This window comes from Prunus avium, chromosome 6 (assembly GCF_965620075.1).
Source record: "Prunus avium chromosome 6, drPruAviu1.hap1.1, whole genome shotgun sequence".
Classification (NCBI taxonomy): Eukaryota; Viridiplantae; Streptophyta; class Magnoliopsida; order Rosales; family Rosaceae; genus Prunus; species Prunus avium.
The window spans coordinates 10239238-10257962 of NC_142289.1; the positions used below are offsets into that span (position 1 = coordinate 10239238).

The 18725-nt window shown below is 37.2% G+C and overlaps 2 protein-coding genes across 2 annotated transcripts; both read right to left on the reverse strand.

Annotated features, from left to right (window-relative positions):
* Positions 1–2767: 2767 nt before the first annotated feature.
* Positions 2768–6650, reverse strand: LOC110769786 (uncharacterized). The gene is made up of 2 exons (XM_021973823.2): positions 3940–6650; positions 2768–3462 (listed from the first exon to the last, which is right to left on the reverse strand). Exons 1-2 carry the CDS (start codon positions 6518–6520, stop codon positions 2990–2992), a joined length of 3054 nt encoding a protein of 1017 aa, XP_021829515.2. The 5' UTR covers positions 6521–6650; the 3' UTR covers positions 2768–2989.
* Positions 6651–14733: 8083 nt separating this feature from the next.
* On the reverse strand, positions 14734–17850 carry HKL3 (hexokinase-like 3). The gene is made up of 9 exons (XM_021973833.2): positions 17493–17850; positions 17225–17375; positions 16682–16858; positions 16447–16521; positions 16190–16345; positions 16016–16114; positions 15809–15939; positions 15474–15555; positions 14734–15394 (listed from the first exon to the last, which is right to left on the reverse strand). Exons 1-9 carry the CDS (start codon positions 17768–17770, stop codon positions 14993–14995), a joined length of 1551 nt encoding a protein of 516 aa, XP_021829525.2. The 5' UTR covers positions 17771–17850; the 3' UTR covers positions 14734–14992.
* Between the last annotated feature and the right edge of the window lie 875 nt (positions 17851–18725).

Consider the following 18725-nt stretch of genomic DNA (forward strand, 5'->3'; position numbering starts at 1 on the left):
GGAAGGGGAAAATCGAAACTAGGAGGTGCATGAATAAATGGTCTAATCAAATGCATATTGCAAAGAAACATGGCAAGCAAACGTTGTGTTTGGGTTGCAATTGAATATTGAGGCGACAACAACACAATGCCGATTTCATTTCCCACTAAAACCAGGATTTGGAAGCCCATTGTATTTCCCTTTGGGAAAGTCCTGGTGGAGTCAAGTACAAGCTAGAATATACATTTCTAATTAAGTAAGATCTATTTCTTTTAGGAGCAAGACTAGCACATGTTGCAAAAAAACTTAGTTGCAATGGAGATAACACTATTTTGCTATCCTCTACCAATAATATTAGGGGAGTGCTAGCAACCTTCTCTCTAACCTTCTCTTTTGGACCTTCTCCCTTCTTCTCATGACAAGTGTCACTTTCCTTACACTTAAAACAATGTCATTAATGCATCACACAAACTAGTTTTTGTTTTCCAAGTTTACCCTTATTAAATGTATTAATTTTTTTTAATAACAAGCTAATGTTTTTTACAACTTTCTTACCATTTTGTTAAAAAATTAAATAAGAAAATAAAAACTAAAGTTTTTTTTTTAAAAAAAATTTCCAAAGAGAATGTGTGTTTTGTTATAAACAAAATAAAGATGATAACAATGTCATGAAACGAACTTTTTTTTTTTTTTTTTTTTAAAAATGACGTTTTTCTTATGTTTTTATTATTATTTAATTTTTAATAATGTGCTAAAGAAGTTGTAACAAAATTTGAATAAATTGAAGGAAATATAGAAGCCAATACATTTTAAAAGGGTAAACTTGGAAAATAAAAACTAACTTGTGTGATGAATTAATAACATTGTTTTTAGTATAAGGAAAGTGACACTTGTCATGAGGAGAAGGGAGAAGGTCCAAAAGAGAAGGTTGGAGAGAAGGTTGCTAGCATTTCTCATAATATTATGTCACATTGAAGTTTTGTCACGTGTGTCACGACGTTATTCGTCGGGAATAGCAAAATAGTGCTATCCTCGTTTTATGGAAGTCTTTCTTGCATATGCTGACCCATATGCAGGGGCAGACGCACAGAGGGACAAATGGGGTCAGTTGACCCCATGGAAGCTGGGAATTGTAGTGGGGAAGGCATGGTGTGTGACCCCATGGCGCACACCAAGTGCTCGATGAAATGCCTAGCAGAGGAAGAAGAAGAAGAAGCTTGTGCAGGCAGCACCTACCTTGCGCACGCGCGAGCTTCTGTTTTTTTATTAAAACCGCCTGGCCAAAACGACGCCGTTTTGGTCCAGGTGTGTTAATTTTTTTTTTTTTCACCTGGCTTTAAAACGACGTCGTTTTGAGCTAGGTTTTTTTTTTCTTTTTCAAAAAAACAAAGAACCCCAGCCCATCTACCTGATTCTTCTTCCTCCCAGCAGCATCAGTTCTTCCCAAAACCTAATTCTTTTTCTTCAAAATTCCCTCTCCTCTAAAAACCTAACTAATCCCCAACCTCCACCCCGCCACCGTCGCCAACCACGTCAAGAAAAATTAATGTTGTTGATTCAATATATTAATTAATTAATTCAATATAGATTAGTCTTTATGATTTCCCTCTCTAATATATTTAATTAATTGATTCAATATATTAATGTTGTTGTGTGGGTTTATAATTGATGGATTTAATTAATTTATGTGTAGAAAAAATATTCATGGAATGATTATCATAGAAAAATTTATGTGTAGAAAAAATTATCATGGATGGTGAGTCTAATCCGGGTAGTTCTAGTGCAAGTGCCTATGGTAGTTCTAGTTTTAGTGGACAATTGTAACTTGTATTTTTTAGTGTTATTTTCTTCTTGACAAAATTTCGAGACTTTACACTATGACCCCATGGCGACACAATCCTGCGTCCGCCACTGCCCATATGCTTCTTCTGCTCTATTTAATTAGGAGATAGGGTACTAACTTGGTAAGGGAGCCAAGATGTCTATCATTAAACTTCACCTATTCTTCCGGTTTTTCTACCATGCAAAAATTAAATAGAAAGATTCAAACTTGGGATCTCTTTAACATTAAAAAATAATTACTTGTGCCAATAATTCTAAAAGTGGTACAAGCGGTCCACTCTTTTTCTTATGTTTATTTCTTATTACACAAAAATCCTCATACACTAGAACGGGCCTAATATTTAAGTAACAAAAGCAATTAAAAAATAAATCTCCATTTCATTTCATTCTTCCCATCCCATAATTTTTTATTACTAGCTCTAGCAAATAAAAAAAATTCTTACTAAAAGTTGTACGATCTTAAATTATTTTACGATTATTTTATAAGAATATTTGATACCAAAATATTTTCTTCCTCATTACTTTAGTACTTAAACCAACCAACCAAACCATTCTCTTCATCTCACAAACGCAATTTCTATTTACCAATTACTAGACAAATAAAAAAGCACTTTCACTTTTGAACTTTTAAATTTTAACTTCTTTTTATATTTTATCCTGTTATTTGTTAAAAGGTATATAACAAAAAGAAACACATCCGTTTGTATCTTGAACCTTTCCCTCATCTCACGACAAGTCGTCGGTAATAAAATAAAAAAAACTAGTTAAAAAGCACTTCCTTTCAAGATTCCACCTTTCCCTTTCACAAGTCACATGTACTCAAATGAAAACACTCGATTTAAAAGTGCTTTTTTCGCCCCTCCTTGATCTTTTTACAAAGGGATTGCTTCTGCAAGGCTTAAAACAGTAAAGCATACACATGCCATAAACAGTGAGCAGCATAAGGTGAAAGTGGAAATCAGCAGCCAGTGGTACTTACTACATGAAGAAGAAGACAAACTTATAAGAAAATACCCCCCCAAATCCTACTGTACACCAAAAACTTCAAACTTAAAAGTTAGAACAAACCAACCCCACCCCAAAGAAAATTAAAAGAACACAGTAAAAAGGCTAATACAATTCTTGGAATCTAGAACAAACACTCCAATATCCCCAGAAAACTAAGACTTCATATGCTAAGAAGATCAGGCGGCGGTGATTGCGGTGGCGCCTGCTGTTGATGATCTTTTGTGTTACTCGTTGTAGTTGGAGAATCTGATGCACTAGTGCCAGATGGAGGGAAGGACTCTGTTATTGCTGAATCTCCTCCTCCCTGTTTTGAGCCGGGCGCCTTTGGAAGCTCTGTTAGAATTTGAACCACTTCCCGCATTGTTGGACGCTCCACAGCTTGTTCTTCCACGCACAGCATTGCGACGTAAAACACGTGCATAACCTCATGGAGAGGGACTGAAGGGAGCCTGGGGTCAAGGATTTTTAAGACTCCTTCCTTGTTTGAGTCTGTCATTTTTCGAACCCATTGGACTATGTCTACTCCATCTCCAAATTCACCAACTGGTTTCCTGCCGCTAACGAGTTCTAACAGAACTACTCCGAAACTATAAACGTCACTCTTCTCATCCACCTTCAATGTGTAAGCATACTCTGCACACAAAAGAAAACATCATATTATTACAACCAGAAACCATCAAACCAAAACCCTTGTACGAATTTGAACTAGTCAACCCAGACTCAAGTTCAATTTTCAATTACTTATGATTTGTTTTGTAGGGGTAATATTTTCAATATTTAAAGTCTCGGTCGTTTGATGGGTAACAGTCAAAAATCATTAAATTCATGTACTTTCAAGGGTTCCTGCCAACCACCATATCAAAATTTTCAACAGTTCAAATGTTTAATCAAGAGCATACATCCAACATTTAGAAACCCAAAGTCAAATTTCACCACATGACAAAGAGGCTTCTGCAGAAATAAATGCAGGGCCTCACTCACTGTAAAACATATATATATGGTATTATTGGGTCAAAATAGTTCTCAATTAAGACTAAAATGAGGGAGTTAGTACATTTTCTACAGTAGTAAAAGTACCCAAATATTCAAGGGTTGAATGAATCATAATACCTGGAGCAATATATCCATAAGAACCAGCAATTGCAGACATGCACTCGGACGTGCCTGAATCCTGCAGGAACTTGGCAAGCCCAAAATCAGCAACATGAGCTTCAAAATTGGAGTCAAGAAGGATGTTATTCGACTTCACGTCTCTGTGGACGATCAACGGTGAGCAGTCATGGTGAAGATAGCAAAGCCCCTTTGCAGCCTCAATGGCGATTTTGTACCTTGTGTCCCAATGCAAGTGGCCCCCTTTCTTACCATGAAGAACCTCACCCAAGCTACCATTGGGCATGTACTCGTAGACCAGAAGATTTGTTTCATGGTTTGAACAAAAACCCAGTAATCTAACAATGTGCCGGTGTCGAATTCGACCCAGAGTTTGAATCTCGGCATTGAATCCATGGTCATGGGATGACCCTCTGCTCATTGCTGGTAGTCTTTTCACAGCCACATTGTCACCATTAGGCATAGCTCCTTTGTACACAATCCCAGCCCCTCCTTTCCCTATGATGTTGTCTTCCTTCAACGAATCCAATACATCATCAACTGTGAAGTCCAAGCGCTGGAAAGCAGTCAATTTCCAAGCCCGGGACTCGCTCGCTTTCTTCAAAGACCGGGCTTTGATGATTGCAGCAACAGCGAATATGATGGAGCACAAAAGCAAACCAATAACAAGCAATAGCTTCAGAGAAGCAGTAAGGGACCCTTTGACATGTGGTTGGTGGGTGCCATTGGCAACCCCATCTTTGCACGGAACCAAATAGGGACCGCAGAGATCAGGATTGCCCAGAAAGGAAGTGTAATTGAAGTAACTGAACTGACCAGTACCCGGAACCAAACCCGAAAGATTGTTATAGGAAAAGTCCACAGATGTCAAGCTCTGCATTGTGGATATGGACGAAGGGATGCTACCCACCAGATGGTTTCTCGAGAGGTTGAGGTAATTCAATATCCGCATGCCTGTAATCTCCTTCGGAATCTCGCCGGCGAGCTCGTTTCGGCTGAGATCGACGAACGTCAGGAGCTTGCATTGGCTGATTTCGGGTGCGATCGGACCCAGAAACTTGTTGTGGCTAAAATCGATCTTGGATAGTTGCTGTAGTCTCCCAATCTCGGATGGGATTCGACCCGAGAACTTGTTGCCATCGAGGAGGAGCTTCTGGACGCCGGAGAAGTTGCCGATGGTCGGCGGCAGAGACCCAGAAAGCCGGTTGTTTGAAAGACTAATCTGGCCGAGATTCGGCGATATTGTATCGGTTTCGGGAAACGAACCGGCCAAGAGATTGTCCTGCAACTCCACTTGAGTGAGCTTGGGCAAGCCAAAGAGACCCTTCGGAATCGACCCATTGAGGAAGTTCTCACCCATCCGAATCCGACTCAGCGAGCCACACTTTCCGAGCGACTCGGGAATCGGCCCGAAAAGGAAGTTTCCGAGAGTGATGAGAGTCTGAAGATTATTTCCGAAACACATATCGGGAGGGAGAGTCCCAGTTAACTTGTTCGACGAAAGGTCCAAGGTTATAAGCTTTCCATTTTTGCCCAAGCCCTGAGGAATGCTACCAGTGAAGTTGTTTTCCCATAGCTGCAGAACCTGGAGCTCCGGCAAGTCGCCGATGAACTCTGGAATGGCGCCGTGGAGCTTGTTTCGGAAGAGATTCAAAAGGGTCAAGTTCTTGAGCTCCGAAAACGAGCCCGGAATCTCGCCCGAAAACATGTTGTTGGATAAGTCCATCGACTTCAAGCTCTTGAGGGAACCCAGCTCGGCAGTCAACGACCCAGAAAGGGCATTGACCTGAAGAAACAGAGTGTCCACATTTTGTAACCGACCCAGTTCCCGCGGGACCTCTCCGGTCAAGTTACAGTTGGCCGCGTCTAGCCGGACGAGCTGTGATAAGTTCCCGATCTCGGGCGGTATGCCGCCTTCGTAGACGTTGTAGTACCCCATATAGAGCTCTTTCAAACTGGTTAAATTTCCGATCTCGGGTGGTATCGAGCCGCCAAGCTCGTTCCCGGATATGGCCAAGTACTCCAGAAGCGGGAAGCGGCCGAACTCAGGCGGAATCCGACCCGAGAAGAAGTTGCCGCCCAAGTGCAAATGGCGGAGGCTGGTCATGTGGGTGACGGCCACGGGGAGGTCACCGGTCAAGTTATTGTTGTAGAGGTCGAGGACGGCTAGGCGGGTGAGGTTGGAGAGCTGAGGAGGGAAGGTGGTGTTGAAGATGTTGTTGGAGAGGTTGAGGAGGCGGAGCCCAGAGAGGGCCGAGATCTCGGACGGGATGGGACCCGAGAACTGGTTGTCGGCGAGGGTGAGGTTGGAGAGGAAGCGGAGGTGGGCTATGTCAGAGGAGAGAGTGCCGACCAGTTCATGACTGGAGAGGTCGAGGGAGGTCACGTGACGGCGGGAGTCGCACGTAACGCCGGTCCAGGTGCAGTGGCTGGTGGTGGGGGTCCAGGAGGAGAGAACGGAGTTTGGGTCGGAGGATATGGAAGATTTGAGGGAGAGGAGGGCGCGGTAATCGGACATTTCACGTGCGGCGAGGGAGTGGTGGAGATGGAGGAGGAGGAGGAGGAGAAGAAGGAGCCGCATTTTTTAATTTTGGTTTGTGGTTTCTTGGGTGGTGGAGGAGAGAAGGAGGAGGGGTGGGGGGAGAGTAGCTGAGTGAGAGTGAGACTTTGTTCACTTCTTCAGTAAGAAGAAGAAGAGAGAGGGTAGAGAGGCGGGTGAGCTTCGTGTGATTTTATTGTCTTCTTTTTTTTAATTCAAAATGAAAAATAAATAAAAAAGATAAAATAAAAATAAAAAGAGAGGATGGTTTTCTTTTCTTTTCATTTTTTTTAAATTTTAGGGGCATCCCTGAATTTGAATTATTTGATTGAATGTTTTGGACGCTTATTGTTCTTTCTTTCGCACCGGGAAAAATATTAAAAAGTTAAGAGAATTTTAAAGATAGAGAAAAAGAGAGGTGCTTTTTGGTTTTGAATCTTTTGGTTCAACGATGTTACAATAATACAGCTATACCCCATTTCTTTATTTATTTCTATAAAGTTTGATAAATAGTTGGCGTGCAATGTATCATGGATGTGTGTCCAATTATCGATGTACTATCTATACTATGCTATGCCATGCCTACAAATACACAACCATCATGTATCTATTACTTTTAGTTTCTTTTTCTATTTATCTTCTCTCAAGTATATCCCTGTTAGGTTTTATCTCTTCGTATTTTACGCGGTGTTTGAGAGTTAAAAAAGTTAAATCTGAGCGAGAAACTTATGAAACACTCAAAAAGAAAAGTAGGAACCAATGACCTAGGTTCCAACATTGTTCGAACTTAAACTTGTGATGACAATATAAGTAGTGACGGATCTAGGAATTTTCATTTCGGGAGTCAACGTGTAAAAGGTTTAAAAAAATTTCTATACAAAATAGACCCATTGAAATGAAATGATAATACTCTAATTCATAGTTAATAGACAAAACCATACAAAATATTCATGTTCGTTATCAAAGAGAACTGCATCAACTTCAAAAAATAGACACACATTGCAATACACCAGAAAATATCTCTAAGAATGTGATAATAAACCAAAAAAATTAGTGCAATCCTCTTCACCTCCCAAGGCATCTCATCCTATTCGACATAAAAACTAGCATATATTAGCGCAATCCTGCTCATTTTAGGGCATTTACATCATTTTTAAGGTTCGTCGTAGTTTTGATTTTGGGCTTTTATCTGCATTTCTTTTGGGTTCTAACTCTCAAACTTTGGACCCTTATAAGTACTGTCTTAGGGGGAGCTTATTCAAGCAAATATTTCTTCAATACGTATGAGTTAGGTTATTCTTATAAAACTCTTTGTGGATTGAACATCTAAGGTTTTTTTACCTAGATTGACCTTAGGTCCCTTCATGCATTCATATCATACATGAAAAATTATTTTATGTACAAATATTGGCTAAGTATGAAAAATGGTTTTTCAAAATAATCATTTTCTCAAGATAATTTTTTGCAGCTTTTATTCCTTACACATCAAATAAGAAAACTTGATTTTATGGAATTTTAGTATGAAGTATATATTGACTTAATGAGCCATCATTTTTAGCCTAAATCGTATTTTGAACTAAAACCGATTTTTCATATTTTGATTTGGTGGGAATTTGATTTTCTAGTATTTTTATTTGAATCCAAATGAGGGGTACTTCCTTATTTACATTGTAAACTTAAGTAAATGGAGTAATATAAAAATAAATGAAAGTAAAAGGACAAAGACATTTACTTAAATGTTGAAAATGGAAATAAGATAATCTGCCTGCTATGCTGCGCCCTCTGGAGCATTTCATCAAGCAGTTTATGGGCAATTTGCAGGGGTCAACATATTCGCCTCCAATGGGGATTTCGAGCTTGCAGAGGTCAATTAACCCCTCTTGCCCCTATGTGGATCCGCTCCTGAATATAAAAATGGTAAAAGAACTTTATCCTATCTATACATTTGATTTTGTTTTCATTCATAAGATTTGAAGTCAATACTTCAGCTAACATAAAATAGACTAAAATCAACTAGATCACATGTCAAAGATAGCCTTAGTACTTCACGCAATTGATAAAATGGAAATGGATGTTAAAATTAAGGATTATATAAGTCTTAATCATATGAAGAAAAAAAAACCTTAAGTCTTTAATCATTTGAAGAAGAAAAAAAAAACCTAAGTCTTTATCATGTTTGTACAATTCGTCATTACATGTATTTAATTGGACTTGTCGAATTACAACATTGTTGCCTTTGTTGGGTTGATGATGTTAACTTCCAACTTGCTCAACATCCAATTTGCTATCCTTCTAACGTAAGATTGATTTCTTTCTTCTTCTTCTTCTTTTTTTTTTTTTCCTCTTTGATGACAAACGTAACAAACTTGATATGCGCATTTTGTTTTTTGTCTCGTAGTAGTTCTGTGGTATTTTTTCAATCTTGCGACAATTTTGAATATTATCTCCTTTTTCTATCTCATTATTTAAAATATATATATATACACACAATATTCAATTAAAAATTAAAATGGATCATGTATCCACTTCCAAACAATAATTTAAATAACTTATTATACAATAATCGATCAAATACAATATCACAAAATGATCCATCAAATACATTATTATACATTTAAACAAAATATATAATATTCAATTTGTGGACAAAAACACTTATAGTTTAAGTGGGTTAGAGCAGATGTGCTCTCTATTCTGCATCCGAGTTCGAATTGCCATTTTCATAATTTAGATTATATTAAAATAGAATATCGCTGATATAAAAAATGTTAGATAAAAATAGATATTTAAATTAAATATGAAAAATGTCCTTATATGGGCCCTAATCGTAGGTAATGCATATCAAATACTTTTGTGTAGGGTAGCTTTATATTATATATCTCTGGTTGTTGAACAAGGTTTACAGACACAACAAAAAGGGACTATATGATTCCCTTAGTTTATTTGCCTTTACTCAATTCTGACCTAACGTAGTTGGTTTGTCTATTTTTACATACCCAATTTCCTAATTCCTCAATAAACTAGTATATGGTTTATACAACTACTTACGATTTCAAAATTGAAAGTATTATATATATATTTTTTCAAAAATGTTACATGAAAAATCAAGTAATCCACTATCCGTATAAATATTTAACATTTTATTGTAGTTTAGATTATCGCAGTTTATAATTAAATGTATTAATCCTGATTTTGTATATTATCTATATTCTATGCTCACATGAATTGTATGAATTGGTGGAATTAATATGTTTATTGGGTGCAAATTACCAATTATGTTGTTATAATGAATGATAATTGTTGTGATGTGAAAAACGAATTAGCGTAAGTACCATTTTAACTACTTATGTGCCAATTCCCCTAATGATAAAACAATCACCCAAATTACCCAAATGTCCTTAATTATGATTATAATCATGCCCATGAGCAATGTTTTTAATGTTATGTATAAACAAATTTTTGTTTTTTTTCAAGTGTAAAAATAAAAATAATAATAAAAACACGACATTAGTGTCACTCCACAGCTTACGTTCTTCTTAATTTTGCTGGTGATCAGAACATCCTACTTTACTTGTTGACCAAAACTTTGACCAAGCAAAGCAACCACCATTTTGATGTAACTAACATTAACTAATTTATAAGATTAAGTTCCTTGTAGAAATAAAAAATTATAAATTGTTGTAATAATAATACTTGCTTGGTAAGATATCCGGATCTCTTAGAAACATTTAATTAATTGTGACACACAAGTATTAATTATTAATTTAGGGTTTAATTTATAACAAAAAGTATCGATGGTGATAGAATTCCTACATCCTGAAAAATATGAAACCAAATATCTTTTTCGAGTTCTCATTCATTGTGGAAGGCGAAGCCCTCGGATCCCCTTCAATGTATTAAACGTAACATTATCGTTCACATCACACATGTGGGTTAGGCTAGTTAGCCAGAATAATGTTCGAATTCTTTTTCAGGTTTATTATAATGATGAAAAATGGGTGTTGATGGGGTTGCTTCCACGTACGGTCCAACTATAGCATAGCAAAAAACACTGTTGCAGATTATAACATATGCTAGGGCTAAACGACAAACCCAGCAATGCTCGATGCTCCACCTCCATCATATATGAATAGTGCATTATTATCCCTTAGACCTCGGTACAGTTTCAGCTTTCAACTTTATTGATTAATGATAATCAGGAGGGTGACACATGTATATATATGCATATTCTTCATGGTAAATATATGGGGCCCTCTTGTTGAATCAAAACATTTGAACTAGATGATTAACTGGGGGTCCCATTAGGAGGATTTACCCAAGAGAAAGTGACCATAAAGGTTAAGATAACACATTGAAATTCCTTGGTTTAATGTTAATCACTCACGAAGAGTAGACCGTTACAATACATTATGTCGTATATTTAATGATTCGAACTTAAGATATCTAGAGTTACATATTGTTTTGTACTATACTATTTGGATTAAGCTTTTATTTATTTATTTATAGATGGTTAGTAGTACTTGTAATACCAAAAAGAGAAAAAGAATGATTATGAGCAAAAAGATAAGAAAACAAACAAAAGAAAAAAAGGGGAAAATTAGTGACAATAATATGTAATTATTAAGCAGTAATAATTTTGCTGGGTTGGATAAAGCTGGTCAAACATGGTTGACTGACATGTTGGGACACGAGACGTGGTGTTTTCCTTGAACCCCATCTCTGTGTCTCTCTCCGCACATTTCTCATAATGACCAATAGGCCCCTATTTCATCATCCCGCATTTACCCTTTCTACCCCTACAGCCAAACCAAAATTACAGTCATTTGATCCTCATCTCTCACAGTGGTCCCAAACCAGAAGAAATCAAAATGGTCCCAGAAGACTGTAGAGAGAAAATGACCTTGCAGCCCTTCCCACACCAAAGAAAGGGACACAAAATTGCTATTTTTGTTATTATGTGACCATAATGCCCTTGATTTGGTGGGCAATTAATGGATTTAAAGCAAGCGTCTCTATCAGGAGGAGGGGGGACTAGCAGCACAAAAACTGCCTCATGTGGTTGGAAGGCTTTTATGGTAATTTCAGTCAGAGGTTCCAGCTATCAGAGATTTGGACTGGCTCACTTACCTTTCACCCCATTGTTCAGACTTAATGAAAAAGATTCAAAAGGCAATGATTTTGGCTCCTCTGATTTTATTAACAAACTTGTACTGAATTTGATGTTAAAGGCTGTGATCACTGAGACCATATCCTTCTTTGATTCAAACAAGGGTTGAAAATCACATAGTTCCTCTTTTTAATGTCACAATTCTAGCAAATTTTCTGGTTTTTGTTCTTATTTTAGCAAAGTTCTACACATCAGAGGGTCAAATTTTTGTGGCCTCTCTCTCTCCTTTTTCTACTTTGTTTCTGCTCTGTAAAAAAATCTTTGTTTTATTAGAAGAAAAATGAGCTTCTACCCAAAATAGAGACCATGATCAAGAATCACAGTGCCCAAAAATCAGCCTTAAATCTGTCATCAAATAGTCAAATTTTGAACAAAAAGCTCCACACCCACATGTGGTTGTTGAGTCTATTGTGTGAGACTTGGCGTTGGTGTAGAATTTGGTGGAAGCAAGCATAACATGAAAGGTTCGGGTTTTTTTTATTTCGGATGCTAATTTTCCCACTTCTCTTTTGTTCAGTTACAATCCTTTTGATTTTTAATACTTTTTACTAGAATATGTAGAACGAAAGAGGAGTGGGAAAATCACATTCCTTATATTTTTTTATTTGTAAAGATATTGGGAGCGCAGTTGGAGGAGGGAGTGGGTGGGGAAGGGAAGAAGAGAGGGAGGAGATTCGGTGGCTTTATCCAAAGCCTTTTTCGTCAAACTGTTTCACTTAGAACTAGAAAGAAAACTTTGGGCTATGTTAAAAAGTCCTGAGCCCAAAGCTTTTTTATCCCAGAAAACACGTTGTATCAAATTACTAATTTATGCCTTGGACTGTGTTCCCTTTGTCCCCTCACCTTTGGAAATCTGGAATCCACCAATTCCAAAATTCATAATTTTAATTTTAATTTGGCATTGACAATCCTAAATCTTAATCTAATCTTTGTTCAGTTGTTTTATTTCTAATTTGGCCTTTGGTTTATGTGTAAGATCTATCATGTTGCAGTTGGTGCCTCTGTTTTTATAGAAATGTGTGTGTGGGCTGCTGAACAAGTTGCAAGCTGGTTTCTTAATTGTATCAAATTAAGATAGAGATGGCTTTTGGAGGTAGTGGGGAGTACTTATTATTAGAGAACATGGCATTGGCAAAGTTGCCAACCAACAAACAAAAAGAAACACCAGAGTTCCATAAAAATTGTATGCCACTTTGCTTTGCTCATAAAACAAGTTTAATTGCATATGAGTCTTCAATGTTGTTCTGTTCTAGATTTGATTTGGAGGGGCCAGCATGAGCAAGAGACTCTAGAGAAAGAAGAAGAAGAAGAAGAAGAAGAAGAAGAAGAAGAATTTGGGAAATGGATAATTACATGAAAGGATGATTACAAGCACTAAAGCATCTGACCCTTTACAATGTTTTCACACACAATACCATTTGTGTATAAGTCAATGTCTTTTTCTACAGAACTAAGTTATAAATGTTAATTTGAATTCAATACCTTGGATCTCTTTGCCAACCCCACAAGCACCTCTTTTTAATTGATACCCAGTTACCCAGTGCCAAGGGCATGGAAGAGCCAGCCATAATTCTGATGAATAAATTAAAATTAAAAAATAAACAAAAAATAAACAGAAATGAGTGCTGCTCCAACACAATTTGACAGAAAGTGACTGAACAATCGATTAGCATTCTTTTCTTTACAGAGCTTTTCAATTTCCCATCTCTGTTAAAATTATGTATTATTTGTTTCCATATGGAATCAAATTTCCTTTGGTGTTTTCCTGACCAATAAAAGGATAAAGCTACACGGTTCTGTTATCAAACACTGTCACCATTCCTTTTTTCCCTTAAAACAAGAACCTTTCCCAAATCCCATTCTTTGCTATAATTAATTATCTTTTTTTTTTCATGTCAAGACAAAACTGATATTATTTTTCAATATGAAATTGTATTACAGTTACCTTATGATATGGACATGTAGTGGAGAGAGTTTCTGGAAACCATAAGCAATGATGTGATTTCAATTTGTTTATGAGATGAGCATTTGTATGTACAACATTAATTAGTATATGTGGAATGATTATATTTATATTTCATGTAATTATCAAATGCTTAATTATATATGTCTACAACAAAAAGCACATCAATAGCCTTTTTTTCTTTCATGATCAATTAATTGTAATGATAGAATGAGGGTTTCCAACGAGGTTTTGTGTTCGATTTCTTCTTTTCCAGTTTCGTTTGTTTTAAAAGGAGAAAATCATACTTAAAAGGATAAACCGAGATGGGCTTCGATTAATGAGCTCCAATGAGAGAACTATAGGTGGTCCATGAACATGTTACTCCCTTCCAATTTATCATTCAACTGGAGTGGGCTTCCATATCCAAAATGGACTTGTCATAATAATTCATAGTGAAGAGACTTTGAAGAAAATCCCAAATGGAATTGGAGCCTGGTGGCACCCATCCATCCATATCCAGGTTTTTGAGAGGCATTTGTTTGTATGTCTGTCTTCGTGTGTAGGAGCTTCCACTACAAATCTGACAGAATTCTTTCTGTTGCTTCTATGAATTTGGACAGTTCTTATTTCTTTGCCTAATTGACAAAATAACAGGTTTACAGGATTCTTTTTGTTCATGAGTCACTTTCATTTTTTATTTCTTGTCTAGCTTGTAATCGTTTCTAACAAGTTGGGGGCATTGGACCTTGTTTTTTTTTTTGGGTGTGCAATTCTAAGTCGTAATACTGTCAAACTGCAGTTTACCATTTTGCTTGTAATGTTCTATGTTTCCTGTGTTCCGCAATTGGTATTTTTTGGGTCCAAGGAACACCTTGTAGTCTGCAGAAATCTTTTTGAAAATCTCAAACTGGTGTGCTATTTTTATTTTTATTTTTATATTTCTGCTGAAGTATGGCTCTGGTTTGCTTCTCTGCAGTACCTAATATTTGGTATGGCCAAGATGATTTTACAAGAATTGGCCTTCTAATTCCTGATAATCAAGCATCATTTGCATTTGGTAAGGAATTAGAAAGTACATAATTAAGCAATAATCCAGATGAATCAAAATGCATTATTGGTGTTTTGAAGTTTCAAAAGCTGCAATCTTATTAGTAGAAACCAAAGCATACATCCAACTACTTCTGCAAGAGACAATGTGTTGCAAAAGCTGCAATCTTATTACCAAACTTGAACATGGCAAGCTGTTGAATACGTTTCCTTAAAAGCTTTTAGTACAGGTCTTGTGGAAGTGATCTAGAGCTAATCTGCGAATTAGACTCAATGATGAAAAAGATTATAAGAATGAGCTGACAAAAAAAAGTTTGGCTGTTATATAATGCTAAAAAGAAATGTAGCAATAAATTCAGGTATCAGCATCAGGATCCGGATCATGATCATTATTATCCGAATCAGGATCATCGTTATCATTATCAGGATCAGGATCATCATTCTGCATGTCCATTTGGGATGCAGCAAGAAATAGGGCTCCAGTTCCTGAACCACCATGAGAATGTTCAATAACAACGTTGTCTGATAGGTCATTCCCAAGCATTTCCCACACACTGCTGTTGAGGTAATTTCTGAAGACACGGTAGTGCTCATAAAGCCCGCCTTCCACGGTAACTACACTTTTCTTGTTTTCAATTCTCCCTAGCTTCTTTATTATCCCAAGAATTCCAGCTCCAGCAAGACGAGCTCCACGTTCTGCAATGATGTCACAAACCTCGGAAACAACCTCCCTCACCCTTGGAGAAGTACTAGTTATCTGGTAGTGATTGAGAATAAGAGTTAAATATTTTGCATATCAGTTACTGTTTTAGTACTTCATTGTGAAGACACCTTACCCCAAAAACTTTCCTCAGTTTTTCACCAACAATTTCACGATCATCCGATGCATCTTGATGCATAGCCGCCATATCAGGTGAGCTAGATGAAATGACAAGTGACATATTAGTAGCAGCTGAAAATTATTCTCTTGGGTCCAACGTTGCCAAAATAAGTATAAATCTGCTGCAAATTTTAACCACAGTATTACATCATTTCTTTCACTATTTCTATTTGATTTATACCAGCAGTTAGTCAAATTAAGATGCTAACTAAAATCAATGCATAATTTTTCCAACGGTCACAAATTCAACATGCTACTAAAAGCACATGCACATTAGACTTTGTTCTGCACCTCAGTTCGTAAGGAGTCATGAGTTTTGAAGGCACATGGTCTCCAAATAATGCTGTTTCCTGGGCCATCTTCAGTAATACTCTTCTCACAATTTCCCCCAGATACATTCCTGAAATCAGCTTCTCGAATCTCTGATACAAAACAGGATTAGCGAAGAAGCAGAGAAGTCATGTGTTTCGATAGATTGGAGTACAAGGGTTTCCTTACCCGCCGTCCAGGATTTGAGCTCTCAGCATCTAAACAAGTATCAAAGATGGTTATTGGAAGATGAGGAGAACTGAAATCTCCCCACTGTGTGCTAATTACCTGCAAAACTAAGCAGATAATTTAATTATTCTGTTCATTTCTATGCAATAAGCAACTACAATAGACACTAATTACCATCTCTCCTAACTTAGGTGATGGACCATGCCACTGGAGAGCTGCATCTGCTGGCTCTACATAAGCAGCATCTGTGCCCATTGCTAGAGTAACCGCAGCCACGCTTTCTTTGTTATAGTATCTACCTCCTGCCAAATTTCCTACTGTATCATCAACCTGCTCAAGAAGATACATAGCTGAATCAATTGCAAGGAATCACTTTGTTGTACTAGAATCAGGCAAAAATGGAAGTCACATTGACCAAGGGAGCTGCTTACCATTGCATAAACGCGCAAGTTTACTCCATGTTCCTCCAGGGCTTGGTTGAAGTCACTCACCAACTTCTTTCCAACCTGATCACATTGCATAATTGTGGATATATTGGTGGTTAAAATCTCTGCAATTGCCATGATCAATTGCAATGGAAATGTTTATACAATTTTAAAATTGAGCAGTTATTTTTGTTGATTCATTGAGTGTAAAATACCAAGAAATGGGTAAATAGAACTTAACTTTGCTATCAGCTGCAAAACTTTTCCATTTGATTGCAGTTCCATGGGAAACAACAGCTTGATCGACGGGACATGACACTATACAACCCAATTTGTTCTCCTCTGCTGAGTCCGCTTGACCGTCTGGATGCTCTGAAATAAACTTTCCTAGCTCCACAGCAACAAAATCAAACAGTTCCTGTTTAACCAGAAAACCTCAGATGCATCTATTTCCACCACAGTTCATAAAACGCATTTTGATCTTGTTCAAGTTTTCAACTCTAAATGTAAAATAGTTGTGACAATGCATGATCTTACTTGGTTGAACTTGAAACCAATGCATACATGTACATAAGTCATTAGCCACACTCCCTCTTCTCCAAAAGAAGGTGTTCAGATCCTCTGCACATGTTTTGATGTTGATACCGCACTCATATAAAAAACTACGATGTTTCCCCTAAGAGCTAAACCCTAAACTCTATACTTTAAAATGACATCGTAACAATTAAATTTTCCCCAAAAGAAGAAATGATCCTTGAAGCTGAAGCTGCCGCAAAAAACTTACCTTAGAAGTAGCAGCCATGAGATTGGAGGGGATGGGAATCTCCTCCCTATGCAAATCTGAAATGGGTTTGTTCTTCCCTCCAAGTCTGGCACACAAGATCAAGAAGTTTGTTCCTCGCAAATTCACTCCATAATAAAACCCTTCCTCATCTCTGCCACCACACCACAACACAACATATCCCAAATCAAAATTCAACAAAGACGAGTTTTTAACAATCCATTTGAGCAAATGAGGCTTGAATAAATGAAGTAAAAACTAGCTAGCCTACCCGGAGGGGAGGGGAGCAACATACGAAACGAGCATGTTGAGAGTTGTGATGGTTCCACTGGAAGCAAGGCAAGCTTTCACGTCAGAGACTAAGGCATTTGACACCAGCCATAGCTTTGGCACTGGCGTGGCGCAGTCCCTTGCAAATTTGCGTAGTATTTTTTGTGTTTCTCTCCATTGCCTCTGTTTCTCCCGCTTCCACTGTCTAAGTAATGCCGCTGCCACTACCACCGTGGCAGTTGCCGTCAATGCTGCCGCCACCAGCACCTCCTTCCTCATTTTTATTGTCTCTCCGATGCCAATATGTGTGCATCAATCAACAACTTGCAAAATAATATTGGCTTTGCTATACATTTATTTTTTTTTCCTGATGATATGTTGGTTCGGAATAACAGAAACCGTTATTTGTGCAGTGAGGAACGAGTATTATGGAGGGGAGGGAATAAGATGCATTGATTGTGTTGGAAGGTCTTAATTAATTCAAGATATAACAGTTGAGATCTTCAAATGATATTGAAATTATAAAGTCACGTCCAAACCTATGGTGTCACAGACTTCACCAAAAATCATAGTGACAAAAATATCTTTAAAGACAACCACATATAAGCTAAAAAATAAACTAAACAAACTTTATGATGCGTATTTAAGAAAAAAATATCCTCCTCCATCACTATTACCTAATATTATTATCTCAATATGATGTCGATATTGTCCTATTATATCGATTGCAAATGGTTCCATACAATTTAGATATGATATACATAAAGTATCAATATTGTGTTGATATTGTCGATGTAACCGATTTGCTATAGTGATAGCGTTATTTGAGAGCATTGCTTTATTAATATTGTTATTTTGGAACTTCAAAAAAATAACTTTAGTATTATTTGCGTCGTTACTCAATTTACTATTTTGAAATTGGGGAATAGTCCAATTAATTCAAGTCCATGGATTGTAAGTTCTAAGCTGGCTGGACTGAGTCCTTCGTTTGGGTTCAAACCTTTATTTTTTGGTCGGAAGTTTGGGTTCAAACTATGTACCTTGCAAATTGCAATTGGGCATTCCGGGAATTGGGTGGCCTAAATAAATTCAATTTGGGCTACTAGAAGGCCTAAGAGTTTTGATATGTAACCAACCAAGTAGAGGTGGGCATCGGAACTGAAGAGTTGAAGAATCGAACCAAATCAGATTGGAAAAACTGAAGAAAAAAAACTGTGTTGACCAAAAAGTCAAA